Here is an 18,246-nt window from a genome sequence, read left to right on the forward strand (position 1 = left end):
CGTCGTGCATCATGATGCGTAAATGATGTCGAGTAAATGATGGGCAAATTATGTCCAAGTCGGACAGGACCTTACGTCTGTACTGCACTGACAAACAATCCAGATAACCTGTCCTCAAGGTGTTACACTACCCAGCGAAGCCTTTTTCCTTTCATTTTCAGCGTAGGAAGGAACTGCAGATGCTGGTTTACACCGAAGATAGACACAAAATGCTGGAGTAACTCAGCGGGACAGGCAGCGTCTCTGGATAGAAGGAATGGGTGACGTTTCGGGCCGACCATTTTGTGTCTATCTTCCTTTGATTTTAAGTTGGATGGTGGGAGGATGACCTTTATCTAATAGAATGTGGTGAGAGGCTGTGGATGCTCACCCTACTGGTGGAGCTGAGCTTATCTTGGTCACTCTGCTTCCAACCCTATACATGGAGTCAACGAGCGTAGAAACAGGCCATTCGGCCCTACGTGCCCACAGCGACCAACATGCCCCATCTACACTTGTCTCACCTGCCTGCTTGTGGCCCACATCCCTCTAAACCTATCTTATCCATGTCCCTATCTAAATGTTTCTTAAATGTTGCGATAGTACCTGCCTCAACTACCTCCTCCGCCAACTCCTTCCTACGCTTTTTTTGGGGTTTTTTTGCCTTGTTTTGGTCAAATTTTGGTTATTAGGCTGTGTTATGCGTGTGTGGGGGGGGGGGCTGAAACATGGTTTTCTGTCTCTCCCTTCGGGGGAATGCGATTCTTCTGTCGTATCCCACTTCTCTGCCTCCGTATTCGCTGACGCCTAATGGCGGAGCTGGCGGCCTCCAACTGTGACCGACCTCGAGGCTCCTGAAACAGAGCCAGCCAGGACTCACCAACGCGAGGCTGGCCGTCTTCGAGCTGCGGCGGCGTTCCGGTGGCAGCGGCACGACTCGGGTCTGAGACGGCGCTCTGGTGAGGGCGGCCCGGCTCGGGGCTGAGACGGCGCTCCGGTGAGGGCGGCCTGGCATGGGGCTGAGATGGCGTTCCGGGGAGGGCGGGCAACGACATTTCGTTCAGACCGAAAGGTCTGAATGACAAATAAAGGATCTAATCTAATCTCATCTAATCTAATCGTTCCATACACCCACGCATTTGTGTAAAAATGTTACCCCTCCGGTTCCTACCAAGGTTCCTACTAAATCTTTCCTTCCTCACTTTATTGGTTCTTGATTCTCGTTCTCTGAGCAAAACACTCTGTGTATTTACCCTATCTATTCCTCGATTTCATAAACCTCAATAAGATTATGCTCATCCTCCTGCGCTCCAAGGGATTAAGCCCTAGCCTGCTCAACTTCTCCCTATAGCTCAGGCCCTCGAGTTCTGGCAACATTCTCATAAACCTTCTCGGCACCCTATCCAGCTCGAGTACATCATTCCTGTAACATGATGACCAGAACTGAACACAATACTCTAAACGTGGCCTCACCAATGTCTTACGTAACTGCAACATGACCTCACTGCTCTGACTGTTGAAGGCATCCATGGAAGCACTCCAAACACATGAGTGTGACACTAGCTCTCCTTAGAGAGGTACAGAGAGAGGGACTATGAGAAGGTTTACATTTGAAGAGGCCATGAAGGTGTAATGACATGGAATGCGTGTGAATGGGTGATTGATGGCCGGCGTGGGGTTGCTAGGCTGAAGGGCCTGTTTCCATGCTGCATCTTTCAACCAAAAGTATTAAACGTACTCAGCAAAATCAGGGGGGATGTGAGATTTTAAGCAAAGACATTAACTGTTTCTCATTCCATTGATACTGCCTGATCTGCTGTACGGTTCAAGAATATCCCATTAGAATTTGAAATTGCAGCATCTGCAGTTCACTGTTTTTTTAATTTCCAATCTTTCTGTCCCATGTATAAAGTCTTCCTCTACAGCAGCTTTCTACAGTCTCTCGATTTAAACATAATTCTGCTTTTGTTCTCTTCTACCAAATAAACCACCTTGTATCTTCCCACTTTATACACAATAGAACATAGAACAGTGCAGCATCAGAACAAACCCTTCAGCCTACAATATCCATGCTGAACATGATGCCAGTTAATCTAATCTATTATGAATAGGAATGAATCATGAACAGTGAATAAAACATTTTTTTTAATAGGACTCAAGATCGAGGACACTAGTCCTAAATAACCCACCCTTCCCTATATTTCCATCTGCCTATCTGAATATCCATTCAAATTGTGGACGCAGCCCAGACCACCACACAAACCAACCCCTCCCTTTGATGGACTCCACTTATACCTCACACTGCCTCGGCAAGGCCAGCAGCATAATCAAGGACAAGTCACACCCCGGCCACTCCCTCTCCTCCCCTCCCCCAGTGGGCAAAAGGGAAAGAAGTGTGAAAATGCACACCTACAGATTCAGGAACAGCTTCTTCCCAGCTGTAATCAGGCAACTGAACCATCCTACCACAACCAGAGAACAGTGCTGAACTACTATCTACCTCATTGGTGACCCTCGGACTATTCTTGATCAGACTTTATTGGCTTAACCTTGCACTAAAAGTTATTCCCTTATCATGTATCTATACACAGTAAATGGCTCGATTGTAATCATGTATTGTCTTTCAGCTGACTGGTTAGCACGCAACAAAAGATTTTCACTGTACACGTGACAATAAACTAAACTGAAAGCCTCTTGTCCAATACTATTGTTTCTGCCTCCACCCCAGGCAGCATGTTCCAGGCATCCATTACCCTCTGTGTTATAAACTCCTTTAAACTTTGCCCCTCTCACCTTAGAGTTATGCTATCTGGTCTTTGACATTTCCACCCTGAACAAAAGGTTGTGATTGTCTAACCTATCTGTCCCACATATTTCTGCCCAATTGCTTAACCAATCTATATCCCATTATAGCCTCTTTGTGGCCTTCTCTCAACTTCCATTCCAGCTTAAAGAATAAGACAAAAGTGCTGGAATAACTCAGTGGATCAGTCTGAAGAAGCTTACTGACCTGAACGTTCACATGCGAATCTGAAGGTCATAAGTGATAGGAGCAGAAGTAGGCTATCAAGTCTGCTCCACCATTTCATCATGGCTGATCTATCTCTCCCTCCTAACCCCATTCTCCTGCCTTCTCCCCACAACCTCTGACACTTGTACTAATCAAGAATCGATCTATCTCTGCCTTAAAAATATCCATGGACGGCCTCCACAGCCTTCTGTGGCAAAGCATTCCACAGATCCACCACCCTTGGGACTAAAGAGATTCCTCCTCATCTCCTTCCAAAAGGAAAGTCCTTTAATTCTGAGGCTATGACCTCTAGCCCTAGACTTTCCCACCAGTGGAAACATCCTCTCCACATCCACTCTCACTATTTGGTAAGTTAGGGACTTAATGAAGAAGGGATTTGACCTGAAAGGTCACCTCCAGAGATGCTGCCTGACCGGTTGAGCTACTGCAACACTTTGAGTGTTTTTTTTGGTTAGCCAGCATCTGCAATTCCTTGTCTCGACATTCTTCCTTGTCCAGTTGTCTCATGTTCAATCCCATCTTTCAAATCGTTAACATAGATTGTGAATAGTTGAGATCCAAACGGCACTTCACTGATCCAGCATCTAACCTCAGAGTGCCTTTAAACTGTATGTACCAGAGACATAACTTCTCTATCTTCTATCTACTCAAATTGAGTCAGCATCTTCATCTCTGAGCCAAGTTCACACCTCACTGCTGTTATGACGTTATCCTTCCCAATGTCACATCTCCATGTGGCTGTCACCTTGCTCGTTCAAGGTTTCTCCCGTTTGAGTTTGAGATTGCACATTAGCCCTTGGCGAGTCAGGAGAAGGTCTTGGTCCTGGATGGGCCAGTGTCGAACCAGTGCCCTTGAGCACCACTCAAGGTTGGCTGGCTGTGGGCAAGTGTGTTCCTAAGAGGTGGTGTTTGAGGTTGGAATGAGACAGTCCTGTCCCTGCACAACAAGTCACCCCTAAGGCAACTGGGCCGATCGTAACACCTTGGAAATGGTGGGAAAACTCTGGAGTATCAGTAGATATGTCCCTCAACACAGATTACAGCCGTGGCGTTTAATGGCTGAAGGTAGACACAAAATACTGGAATAACACAGCGGGACAGGCAGCATCTCTGGAGAGAAGGAATGGATAATGTTTTGGGTTGAGACCCTTCTTCAGACCATGTATACCTTGAAGAGGTTCTGGGCGGTTGTTGATGATGATGGTAAACATCTCGATGCTGCTTACTCCAATGGATATCAATGTTTGGTGCTTAGACTCTCTTTGGTTAACACCTGGGCATTTTGTGATGCAAATGTCACCTGCTGAGGAGCTGTGAAGGGCATGCTCCCCAGCAAATGTCCCCAGTTCCAGTCTGTGCAGGCAGCAACTCATTCCCAGCGGCATAAACATTGAATTCTCTAATTTTCAGTAACGTCACCTAACACCCCACCCCTTCCCCCCTGCCCCACCCTTCCTTGCCCCTTTACCCCACCCCCCTGCCCCGCCCCAGTTTTACCAGTTCCACAGTTGTCCACATGGTTTCTCTGGCGATCGCACCTTCCCCATCAATGGACCTACGAGGCACTGCCCTGTCTGAGGTCATTTATGGCTGGCCCTGGTATTTTCTCCTCTTCACCTCCCCTCGGCCTCCCCACCTTCACCTTCTATTGCCGTTTGAAGTAGGGTCCCGACCCGAAATGTCGCCCATCCTTTTTCTCCATAGATGCTGCTTTAGCCGCTGAGTTACTCCAGCATTTTGAGTCTATCTTCAGTATAAACCAGCATCTGCAGTTGCTTTGCACACACATTGTTGCGCAGCTATTCCATAGGTCAAGTCCAATGTCTGTGATGGGGTAGTGGTGAATCGGGCTTATGACATAGATGCTACATGCCCTCTACAGGACGGCCCTCAGTAATGAAGGGAACAAGCGTGGGCAGTGCAGTGCAGTGGGCAGTGGGTCAGTGGGCAGTGGGTCAGTGGTCAATGGGCAGTGGATCAAGTGGGCAGTGGATCAAGTGGGCAGTGGGTCAGTGGAGCAGTGGGTCAATGGGCAGTGGGTCAGGGGGAGGTGGGCCAGTGGGCAGTGTGTCAGTGGGCAGTGGGTCAAGTGGGCAGTGGATGAGTGGGTCAATGGAGCAGTGGGTCAAGTGGGGGGTGGGCCAGTGTGCAGTGTGTCAGTGGGCAGTGGGTCAAGTGGGCAGTGGGTCTCAGTGGGCAGTGGGTCAAGTGGGCAGTGGGTCTCAGTGGGCAGTGGGTCAAGTGGGAGGTGGGCAGTGGGCAGTGTGTCAGTGGGCAGTGGGTCAGTGGTCAGTGGGCAGTGGGGCCAGTGGGCCTTGGTTGCGTGGGGCAATGGAGCAGTGGGTCAAGTGGGAGGTGGGCCAGTGGGCAGTGTGTCAGTGGGCAGTGGGTCAAGTGGGCAGTGGATGAGTGGGTCAATGGAGCAGTGGGTCAAGTGGGGGGTGGGCCAGTGTGCAGTGTGTCAGTGGGCAGTGGGTCAGTGGGCAGTGGGTCAGTGGGCAGTGGGTCAGTGGTCAGTGGGCAGTGGGTCAAGTGGGCAGTGGATGAGTGGGTCAATGGAGCAGTGGGTCAAGTGGGAGGTGGGCCAGTGGGCAGTGTGTCAGTGGGCAGTGGGTCAAGTGGGCAGTGGGTCTAGTTGGCCAGTGGGCAGTGCACTGACAGCCTCTTTTCTGCCCACAGATCCACCACTGGTGAACCTGACAATGGAGCCACAACCGGTTCTGGAAGGCAGCACGGTGAGGTTTCGGTGCTCTGCCAAAGCGAATCCTGCCGTCAGCCTGTACAGGTACCTCTCCGTCTCCCGCAGGGTGGCACTGACTCTTCACACCGGGTCGGTCAACGTGACAGTGCGCTGCTGTGTTCTATGGCCACTGGCCAGAGCTGACCGACCCTGTACCAGCTGCCGGAGAACTCAGCGAGTGAGGCAGCGTCTACGGAGAAAAGGAGTAGGAGACACCCTGGGACTCGACCCGAAAAGTCGCCTACTCCTTTTCTCCATAGATCCTGCTTCACCCGCTGAGTTTCTCCTCCATTTTTTGTCGACTTTCGATTTTTCCAGCATCTACAGTTTCTTCTTAAACTATACCGTCATCGGCGGCGCGGGTGTTTTGCGGGTGGATCGGGCCCGCACGGTTCCCCGGGACATTCTTGCTCCTCGGGACACATGGAGGGTTCCATTAAGAAGCCTAATAACAGAGGGGAAGAAGCTGTTCCTCAGTCAGGTGGAGTGTGCCTTCAAGCTTCTGCACATTCTGCCAGACAAGAGCAGGGAGAAAGATTGACCAGGATGGGACAACTATTTGATTATGTTCAAGAAGGAACTGCAGATGCTGGAAGATCGAACGTACACAAAAAGGATGCTGCTGCACCCGCTGAGTATCTCCAGCATTTTTGTGTACATTTGATTATGTTGCCTGCTTTTCTGAGGCAGGTTGAAGTGTAAGTGGTGGGGAGTCTGGTCTGTGTGATACACTGGGCTATATCTGCAACGTTGGGGTCTTGGGCAAAGCTGTTCCCAATCCAATCTGTGATGCAACTCTATGGGGGGGAGAGAGGACAGGAAACAATGGAGAGAGCACGTTACTGAGGGGAAGATAGGTATTGCTGGGCATGTCCCTGCTAGGATGATTGTGCGTTGGGAAGATAGGTATCTGTTTCAAGTCCAGTGAACCAAGGGTGACACGGTGGTGCAGCAATAGAGCTGCTGCTTTAACGGCCTGTCCCACTTAGGTGATTTTTCCCAATTTCCATAAACGGTGGTTATGAAAAAATCGGCGACTGGAACGATGACTGTCAGAATGGAACACACACACGCATGCCGCGCGCGCGCACGCACACACACACACACACACACGCACACTCGCATGCGCACACACACACATGCACGCACGAACACACACACACGCACACACACACACACACGCACACACACACACGTACACACACACACGCACACTCGCGCGCGCATGCGCACACACACACACACACATGCACGCACGAACACACACACACACACACACACACACGCACACACACACACGCAGACACACACACACACGCACACGCACACACATCGCTTCCTTCACCAGCCCGTTATGCAGGCAGGGGACAGGGCAAGCGGGGGAGTGCTGTCTGAATTAAATTCACACAGTGCAAAGCCAATGTGATACAGACACACACTACGATAAACAGGAAGATTGGCGCGGTAATTAAGACGGTTAAAGCACAGTGTACGGGAAGGGTCACTTAAGTCCTTCAGCCCAACTTGCCCACATGTCCCAGCTACACGTCCCACCTGCCTGCGTTTGGTCCATATCCCTCCAAACCCTATCCTGTCCTATCCATGTACCTGTCTAACTGTTTCTTAAATGTTGGGATAGTTCCTGCCTCAACTACTTCTGGCAGCTGGTTCCATACACCCGCCACCCTTTCTGTGAAAAAGCTACCCCTCAGATTTCTATTAAATCTTTTCTCCTTCACCTTAAACCTATGTCCTCTGGAACTTGATTCCGCTACTCTGGGAAAGAGACTCGATGCATCTACCTGATCTATTCCTCTCATGATTTTATACACTTCTACAAGATCACTCCTCATCCTCCTGCGCTCATGGGAATAGAGTCCCAGCCTATTCAACCTCTCCCTGTAGCTCGGACCCTCTAGTCCTGGCAACATCTTCGTAAATCTTCTCTGTACCCTTTCCTGCTTGACAATATCTTTCCTCTAACATGGTGCCCAGAACTGAACACAATATTCTAAGAGCAGCTGTAGATTGGTTATTGCATGTGAACCAATCAGAGTAATGTACTGACTCTAACTCCACCTTTCTGTACACTTCATATTAACACCCACTTCCCATATTACATAGTCACACCGGTGGTAGAGATGAACTAACAACGTATTGTACTGCACCACCAAGACTGATGATTAAAGCTGACTTTGAACACCAGATTGTGCCTGCACAGTTGCCTACATGGTGTCAGAAGTGGGATGGAAATTTCCCATTGCATCCGTCTATCAGGTCTAACGGGTTTATTTGCATTTTATTAGTCTTGATCTTTTACTCTGATGGCTCACTCGTGCCGCAAGCCAACCCAGCTCATCTTTGATGCAGACATAGGCGAGCGATGAAGCTTCTTTGAAATTGACTATGAGCACTGCATCAATATCGTCCATCGCAACGATCCAGATGAAGTCAAGGCATCGCTTCTGCTCAACCTGGCTGGACCTGAGGCTATGATTCACGCGCAAACCTTCGACTTTGCGCAACCTGTGCTCGATGGGAATGGCCAGGTGGTGGTCCCAGCAGAGACGATGCGCAGCCCTAATGTGCTGCTACGTAAATTCCATGAGCGATGTGACCTGCCATCGAACCGCACTCTGGAGCGAGCAAAGATCTTCACATGCCAACAACCTGTGGAACGTTTCATTTGTGATTTGAAGTACATGGCCCCGGGATGTTGCTTTGGTGAGATAACTAATAAGTTAGCGGCATGTGTGATCGGAAACTCAAAACAGAGCTACTCCGAAATGCTGACCTGACTCTTGAACAGGCTGTGCATGCCTGCTGTATGTTGGAGGTTGTAGCCTCACTGGGTGATCAGTTTGGCACTCAGAAACACAATGTTAATCTGACCGGTTTCAGTAACCGCTCCTTGTCAGCTGCCACTAAAAGAGTTGTTAAGCAGTTGTTAAAACACATGCGGTTAAACATACTCGCCGTACCTGTCAGGAGGTCTGCTAACCCGACCCGAACATGTACGGACAAACCCTTCCCCTGCTCGACTAGTCAAAGGAGCGCTTCAGGACATCATGTTTCCCCTGAATGCGTTTCTGGACCGCAGCTGGTTTGAGCACCTGTGGCTTCAGCTGTTGCTGGGCAACGGGGAGCTGGGACCATGTCATGAGAGACATCAGCCGCTGGGCGGGAGAGCCTAGAACACCATCCCTGGAAATGTTTCTCAGGTTTAAGAGATCCAGGTAGACGTCGGAATTGGCAAGATGCAAACGTTCCATTAACTGTTGCGGGCTCCTGACAGCACGCTCAGCAAGGTCGTTGGATTAAGGGTATTCGGGGCTGCTGGTTACATGCTGAAAGTTCCAACGTTTGGCAACATTTTAAAATGCCTGGCTGGTGAACCGTCTCCCGTTGTCAGTTTGCAATCGAACTGGTACGCCGTATACAGATAAATGTCTCTGAAGATTTTTTATGATCATCTCAGGCGTGATGGTAGGCAGCAGATCAAGTTCAAACTAATTGGAATAAGAATCGACCAGAACTAGATAGTGTTTGCCATGCCATTCAAAAATATCCGCAGCGAGGTATGTCCAAGGTAGTTCTGGAATGGGTTGTTGCAGGAGAGGCTGTTTCTGTTGGTGGGGAGCCAAGCTGTTGCAAGTGGAGCAGGATGCCATTTTTTCACGTATGTATTTGGTCATTCCTGGCCAGTAAAACATGCTTTGGGCACGGGCAAGCGTAGCCTCAGTGCCTAGGTTGCCACAGTGGACATATTTGTAGTATTCATCTTGCAGGGATGAGGGAATCACAACTTTGTGACCATTGACAATGATCCCGTCTTGTATCATCAGTTCATCGCGAACTAAGAAGAATGGCTGTATATCTAGCGGTGTGTTGGATTGTTTTGTGGGGCAACCACACTTGGAGGAAAGCAGCTGTAGCGTTCTGTCAGCAGCTGTGTGTTCCGCAAGGTAAAGTAGTCTTTCCGTGGGAACAAAGTCGACTTTAAGCACAGCAAGCTTGTCGCACTCAAAAGGATGTTGTTCACAGGACGCCCGTGGTGCTTGAGAGAGAGTGTCGGCGATGAGCATATCTTTACCCTTTTTGTAAACAATCTGGAAATCAAAACGCTGGAGCTGCATCATCATGCGCTGCAAATGTGCAGGCGCTGCGTGAATAGGTTTGCTCAAGATGGTGACTAGGGGTTGGTGGTCAGTTTCAATTGTAATAGTTTCCCAAAGATAAAGTCTCTAAACTTGGAACATGCAAAAACGACAGCTAGCAGCTCCTTTATGATTGGGCATAGCGCTGTTCGATCTCTGCGATCGCCTACAGACTGCAGTTAGACATACCCAGCTGGGTTTCATTGAGGGGCCAGCCAAGGAACCTTGTTCCTACCTTGTCAACGTTGATGGTGTTCTGTATTTGCGCAGCCATCAACATCTTCTGCCCGTGAACGAACCGCGACCATGTCCTCCGTGCGCACCGCCGTTGGTTTTCAAGACACCTGCTGTTGTTGTCCATCCCAGACCCCCTGACCTCAACATGTATTCCCCGTGTCATTCGGTCCTGCATGCTCGCAGCGCCTTTTCACTCCAGGCTCCCCCGCTGCATTCTCCTTCTTCGGTTCTCCACCACCCAGCCCTACTAATTTTTCCGGAACGGAGGGGGAAGGGTTTGTCTGCACGCGTTCGGGTCAGGTTAACAGACCGCCCGACAGGTATGGTGAGTATGTTTAACCGCATGTGTTTTAACATCTGCTTCACAACTCTTCTCTACCGGGAAGGATGTAGTTTGGTTATTGCATGTGAACCAATCAGAGTAATGTACTGACACTAACGCCATCTTACATTACACTTTATATTAACACTCACTTCCCATATTACGTAGTCACACCGGTGGTAGAGATGAACCAACAACATATTGTACTGCACCACCAAGACTGATGATGAAAGCTGACTTTGAACACCAGACCGTGTCTGTACAGTTGTCTACAGCAGCATTACCAACACCTTATACAACTGCAACTTGACCTCCCAATGTCTATACTCAATACTCTGACTGGTGAAGGCCAAAGTGCCAATGATGAAGGTGTTTTTGCAAATGCGGAAACCTTTGAGGCTTTGTTGTTTTTGAAGTTAAATTGTCATTTATCAGTGTACGGCGTACCAGTTCGATTGCAAACTGACAACGGGAGATGGTTCACCAGCCAGGCATTTTATGTTAGACTGTGCAAAGTGATAGGTCGGAAGAAACTCTTTCCAGTATTTACATTTACCCTTCAAATTACTTTGGGGAAATAAATAACCAGGTACCTTTCCGCACAAGGTGTTATGGAAAGCTGTGTCTCTGATGATGCCATGGTTAAATTGGAGCTTTCAAGGCAACTGGATATTTGGGAAGGAGTAACTGGAGATGGTGCTGTAGCAGATAAGTGGAGGAGGTGCGCTTCACCGCCGTCTGAGTGCAATCCAGCTCGAAAAGCTGTCAGATCCACTCTTGCCCTGATTTCCCGAGCTGAGTGTCAGAGGCCGAATGTATGCACCCTGACTGTGGCCCTTCCGCCCAACTAGTCCATGCTGACCAAGATGCCCCAACATTTGCACACGTTTGGTCTGTATCCTTCTAAACCTTATGTGGTAAAAATGATCTACAGATGCTGGTTCACACCAAAGATAAACACAAAGTGCTGGAGTAACTCAGCGGGTCAGGCAGCATCTCTGGAGAAAATGGATAGGTGATGTTTCGGGTCAGGACCCTTCTTCGGACTAATTGTAAGGGGGGATGAACTGTAAGCAGGAAAAGACCAGGACAAATCAGGGCTGGCATCAGATGAGCTGAGGCAGGGTTGGTTGTGATAGGCTGATTGCTGGTTAGGGATAGTGTGATCCCAAGAGGGATACATCATTGCACACTGTGGACGGACATAACGTGCTGGATTAACTCAGCGGATCAGGAAGCATCTCAGGAGAAAAGGAATAGACGTTTCAGGTTGAGACCCTTCTTCAGACTGTCAGGGGAGAGGGAAACTAGAGATATGAAAAGGTAGCCATGCTTGCACACTGGATAATGGATCTTCAATGTGTCCCCCTTACAATCAGTCTGACGAAAGGTCATGACCCAGTGTCAAGGGTTTGGGGAGAAGGTAGGAGAGTGGGGTTTGGAGGGAGAGATAGATCAGCCATGATTGAATGTCGGAGTAGACTTGATGTGCTGAATGGGCTAATTCCAGTCCTATCACTTATGACCTTATGACCTTATAACACAAAACGTCACCTATCCATGTTCTGCAGAGATGCTGCCTGACCCGCTGAGATATTCCAGCATTTAGTGTCTGTCTCCTTAAGCCTGTCCTATCCATAGCCTTTGGCTTATCCTGTGTCTGCCTCTCTCTGAGACGGCTGTCAGTGTGGAGTGGGTCTACCTGATCTACCAATCGTCCCTGTGCCGAAGAAGTCTACCATCACCAGCCTTAATGACTACCGTCCTGTGGCCCTCACTCCGGTAATCACGAAGTGCTTCGAGAGGTTGGTCCTCCAGCACATCAAGGACTATCTACCACCAGACCTCGACCCCCACCAATTCGCCTATCGCCAAAACAGATCCACAGCAGACGCCATTACCGTAGCTCTCCACTCTGTGCTGAGCCATCTGGAGCAGGGGCAGAGCTACGTCCGGATGCTCTTTGTGGATTTTAGTTCAGCCTTTAATACAATCATTCCGGACATTCTCATTGGTAAACTGGTCACTCTCGGCCTCCCCACTGTCACATGTGCCTGGATAAAGGATTTCCTCACCAACCGGCCCCAGACTGTGAGACTCGGCCCCCACCTCGCCTCCACTTGCAGGTTGAGTACCGGTTCCCCACAGGGCTGTGTGCTAAGCCCCCTCTTATACTGTCTCTACACCTACGACTCTAGTCCGGCCCACAACAACTACCGCATCGTCAAATTTGCTGACGACACTACTGTGGTCGGACTTATTTCGAAGGGAGACGAGGCAACCTACAGAGAGGAAGTCCTGAAGTTGACAACCTGGTGCTCAGAAAACAATCTGGCTCTGAACAGCAGGAAAACAAAAGAGCTCATTGTCGACTTCAGGAGGCACAGCACCGACTTAGCCCCCCTACACATCAACGGCGAGTGTGTGGAGAGGGTCAACACCTTCCGGTTTCTCGGCGTCCATATCGCTGCTGACATCTCCTGGACGGACAACACGACAGCGGTCATCAAGAAGGCTCAGCAGCAGCTGCACTTCCTGAGGGTCCTCAGGAAGCACAACCTGGACTCTAACCTGCTGCTGACCTTCTACCGCTCGTCCATCGAGAGCCTGCTGACATACTGCATTACAGCATGGTATGGCAGCTGCACCATGGCAGACAGGGAGAGGCTTCAGAGGGTAACCAGGACAGCGCAGAGGATCATTGGCTGCCCTCTCCCCTCCCTGATGGACATCTACACCTCCCGCTGCCTTAGCAGGGCAAAGAAGATCATCAAAGACAGCTCCCATCCTGCGTTTGGACTGTTCGACCTGCTGCCCTCTGGAAGGCGCTATAGGTGCATCAAATCCAGGACAAACAGACTCAGGAATAGTTGCTTTCCGAGAATTATAACTACTATAAATTCAAATTCACACATGCACTGACTACACCGCCCAACACGGACTTCCATCTGTATATATGTATATATGTATGTAGCGCCGCAGAATTTGTGCACCTATTCCCCCCCCCCATCTCCCTTCTGTTTTTTGTTTTTTCTGTTTCTTGTTTTTTGTGCTAAATTGTATGTATGCACTGAGTACGAGCAGCTTTCAGTTTCACTGTACATGTATAGTGACAATAAATGGCATATCTGCATATCTTACCTGAAGTCTTCATCTTCACTGACGGTGACAGCTACATCGTCGCTGTGTGTGGAGGAACAAAGCGAGGATTGGAATGTAACATATCGTTAGTGAGTGGAAGGACTCATCGTGACTGGCACATCAATGCAAGGAGCTGCTCTCATTTGGTAACGAGAAGTGAAATAATGAATTACAGCACTGCGGCAGACTGAACCTGGCTCAGCAGATGCTGCCTTGTCAATGATTGATCACCTTTTCTAACTCACAATCAGCTTGAGAAAGGTCTAACAGCACGTGGCTCCCCAGTCAAGTGCTCAACTGTTATGGTTAGTGGTGAATAAATGAAATACTTCAGGATGTCGTCGCTTATGTGAATCTTTCAGTTGCTCAGCCGGCTACTAAGAACTTGATTTCATTTCTGAACAAGCATCTAGTTAGCTGATCTCAGGCCAGGGAGCAGTGTGTGGAGCGGCTGTGGAAAGCATCTTGTCCGGAAATATCACAATCTGGTTTGGGAATTGCTCTGCCCAGGACAAGAAAGCTCTGCAGAGAGTAGTGCATTCGGCCGAAAGCACTTTGGGAACTTCACTCGCCCCTCTGCAGGAACTATACATCAGGAGGTGCAACTCCAGAGCCAATAAGATCATGGGAGACCCCTTCCACCCCTGCAACGGACTGTTCCAGCTGCTACGTTCAGGCAAACGCCTCTGTTGCCATGCTGTGAGAATGGAGAGGTTGAGAAGGAGTTTCTTCCCAGAGGTCATTAGGACTGTAAACTCCTATCTCACCAGGGACTAACTTTACTGAACCAGTCTACTGTGTTTTCTTTAATTGCTTTTTTTAATCCCTTTTTCCTTCCTCCCACAAGTAAAAGAATGTGTGATTCTGTTCCATTCTGCTTGTAGTTTGTTTGTTTTATTTGTTTGTTTTTTTGCACAAAGTCCATGAGCATTGCAACTTTTCATTTCACTGCACATCTCGTATGTGTATGTGACGAATAAACTTGACTTGACTTGACTTGAGTTGGAAGCTGCTCAACCTGGGCCCAGGAAGCGGTTCATCTGCCAGGACTGGTGCTCTGGTCTCCAGGTCAGTGGACCTCTCTGCCAGGGTGGATGTCTGCAGGATCGAGGATAACAGCGACACGGTGTTGTTGGGGGACACAAACCTCTGTCGCGCCCAGCCAGCAAGCATTAGACCTCCAGTTTGTTCGCTCGTGTGACAGACAATGTAGCTCGCTGTTGGCTTCTGCCGTCATCCAACATGTTGACAGAATTCTCGCCCGACCCGTCACAGAGTGCATTGCGTTGTCGCTTCCAGGGATCGCCACTAGGAGGCTTCTGTCATCACCCCCAGATCATTAGTAATGGAACAAGAACATCAGCAGAATGACATGGAGAGGAAAGGTGAAATATGGGCCAAATGCATGTATATGGTGTTCAGCCTGAAGAAGGGTCTCGACCCGAAACGTCACCCATTCCTTCTCTTCAAAGATGCTGCCTGTCCCACTGAGTAACTCCAGCATTATGTGTCTACCTGCGTGTATATGGAACCAGCTTAGATGGGGCATCTTGGTCGGCATGGATGAGTTGGGCTGAAGGGCCTCTTTCGGTGCTTTATAACTACGTGACAGTTTCAGTTGGGTGAAGAGTCCAGAGGTCCACCAGGTCCAGGGCCACCACCGGTTTTTCTGGCATCCTTGTTACCAGAGCCTTTCTGGATTATCCATTTTGCCGAACCAACAGAAGTCTCTGCCTCTGAGTGGAGTCCAGCGGTACCAGTGGGTACTGAGTGGAGTCCAGCGGAAGAGCCAAGATATCGACCTGCAAAGTTGGCCGTGGAAGTCAGCTCTGGGAACGGATTTGCTGGATCTTCCAGAGCCTCGACCACAGGGAGCAAATCCGACCCGTTGATGAGCCGCGGATGTCCCGATGAGCTGGTGATTGGCCGCCGACCCACAATTTTGGGGGGGACCTCCGAGGGGGATTTTAAGTGCACCCTTGTAATTTTGTCCAGATTAAAGAACGTGTCGGATCACCATTCGACACGTGACGTCTGTATGGTCGTGAGTGGTCCCCCGAAGAGTCGTACCTTTTTCTGGTCGCCGCTGGATTTTCAACATGTTGAACATTTTCAGCCACCTGCTGTGACTATGACAGGTGCCGGCAGTCGCTGAAAAAAATCGCGTAAGTGGGACAGGCCCTCTGCAGACAATCACACTCAACAAGTTGATTTGGAAGGTAGACGCAAAATGCTGGAGTAACTCAGTGGCTGAGGCAGGATCTATGGAGAGAAGGAATGCGTGACGTTTCGGGTCGAGACCCTTCGTTGATTTTGAAGCTGGTATGACTTGGGTGGAGGAGGGATGAAGAGAGAGGGGATGCGAGGGTTACTTGAAGTTAGAGAGATCAACTTTCATAGAAGGGTTTCGGCCCGAAACATTGCCTATTTACTTCGCTCCATAGATGCTGCTGCACCCGCTTTTTTGTGTACCGTCAACTTTCATACCGCTGGGTTGCAAGCTGCCCAAGCAAAATATGAGGGTTTATTGTGCTCGTACCACATAGACTACAGCAGCTTGAAAAATATAACTCACCACCACTTTCTCAAGAGTAACTAAGATTGGCGGATAAATCCTGGCTCCCCCAGTCATGCCGACATACCAACAATTACTTGTTAAATATCAAGCAGTGCTATCATCTGCTGTGGGGAATCCAAGCAACTTTGTTCCTCAGCTGTAGCCTGGCAGGGAGAGATCCCTGCTGCTGGTGGCTGATGTGTTGGTAAACTAACAAATCTATAGGAGGGATATTCTCAACAGTGATCTGGGTTCAGTTCGGAGACTATCAGTAGTAAGAAATCAGTCGAATCGTTAGTAAGGAAGGCAAACGCAATGCTAGCATTTATTTCAAGAGGGCTAGAATACAAAAACAGGGATGTGATGCTGAGGCTCTATAAGGCGCTGGTCAGGCCGCATTTGGAATATTGTGAGGAATTTGGCCACCATGTCTGAGGAAGGATGTGCTGTCTCTGGGACCAGAGGAGGTTTACAAGAATGTTCCCAGGAATGAGTGCGTTAACATATGATGAGTATTTGACGGCACTGGGCCTGTACTCGCTGGAGATTAGAAGGATGAGACATCATTGAAAATTACCGAATATTGAAAGGCTTGGATAGAGTGGATGTGGAGAGGATGTTTCCACTAGTGGGGGAGACTAGGTCTAGAGGTCATAGCCTCAGAATTAAATGACATTCCTTTAGGAAGGAGATGAGGAGGAATTTCTCTAGTCAGGGGGTGCTGAACCTGTGGAATTCTTGCCACAGAACGCTGTGGAGGCCATTGGATATTTTGAAGGCAGAGATGGTTCTTGATTAGTACAGGTGTCAGGGGTTATGGGGAGAAGGCAGAAGAATGGGGTTGGGAGAGAGAGAGAGATCAGCCATGATTTAATGGTGGAGTAGACTTGATGGGCCAATTGGCCTAAATGTGCTCCTACCATTTATGACCTCATGATCAGAGCCTGTTAACCAGGTGTGAGACTCGTGACTGCTACATTTATCTGATCGACCTCTGGTGCTTCTAGGTTTCAGACAATTTGGACATCCTCGTCACTTGTGTGTGTCACAGGACCTGGGTTCACGGAGCTCCCTCGGTGAAACAATGGTCCCCTCCTCTACCACACGAGCAGATATCATCCAGTTCTGCTGAACCCGCTGCTTAATATCCAGCAGTGGCACCGTGGCACAACTGGTAGACCTGCCGCCTCACGGTGCCCAGAGTCCCAGGTTCGATCCTGACCTTGAGTGCTGCCTCGGTCGATGAAGGCAAATATACCTTATGTCTTCCCTATCTAACTGGGCGTCACAGAGGCACAGAGTAGAGCTGTTGCCTGGCAGTGCCAGAGTCCCTGGTTCGGTCCTGACCTCGGGTGCTATTATGTTGAGTTTGCATGTTCTCCCTTTGACCACACGGGTTTCCTCCAGGTGTCTGGTTTCCTTCCACATCCCAAAGATATATAGGTTAGTAGGTTAATTAGTAGGACCCCAAACATCAGTCATCCATCCTTTATCTCCACAGAAGCTGCCTGACCAGCTGAATAATTCCAGAATGTTGTGTCTACCTTCAGTCCATTATGGCCCTGCTGTACATGATGCCAAATTAAACTAATCTCTGCATGCACAGATTATATCTCCATTCCCTGTAACTCCAAAGGCCTCCTAACACAACTGTTGTACACGTCATGATCATATCAGCAGCAGCCACCATTCTCTGTGTAAAAAACTTGCCCTGCATATCTCCTTTCATCTTTCCCAATCTCACCTTAAAAGGCCTGTCCCACTTAGGCGATTTTTTTGGCAACTGTCACAGTTGTAGCAGGTCGCCATAAAAACGGCGACTGGACCCCCCGCCCCCCACCATGACAATGTCTACGACAAACTACGACAACCAGCTACAGCAAGCTACCGACAACCAGTGACCCATTAGGACGTCCACCTATGACCATACCTATGACAACTTAGATTAGATTAGATTAGACTTTATTAATCCCCTTATTCAGGAAAATTCAGATGTCCAGTACCTAAATAAAATACCTAGATGAAGAACTTAACACCAAACACTGTGGGGGACCACAAAGTCAAGTCCTCATCCACTTGTCC

General features: G+C 49.1%; 1 protein-coding gene across 2 annotated transcripts in view; it reads left to right on the forward strand.

The window, feature by feature from the left end:
- kirrel3a (kirre like nephrin family adhesion molecule 3a) overlaps positions 1-18,246 on the forward strand; it is a 764,091-nt gene that overhangs the window by 648,336 nt on the left and 97,509 nt on the right. For both annotated transcript variants that reach the window (XM_055660891.1, XM_055660892.1), the window contains one exon: positions 5,690-5,795. In XM_055660891.1, coding sequence (XP_055516866.1) covers positions 5,690-5,795 — 106 coding nt within the window. The remainder of the gene's footprint in view (positions 1-5,689; positions 5,796-18,246) is intronic.

The sequence above is a fragment of the Leucoraja erinacea genome, chromosome 32 (assembly GCF_028641065.1).
Source record: "Leucoraja erinacea ecotype New England chromosome 32, Leri_hhj_1, whole genome shotgun sequence".
Classification (NCBI taxonomy): Eukaryota; Metazoa; Chordata; class Chondrichthyes; order Rajiformes; family Rajidae; genus Leucoraja; species Leucoraja erinaceus.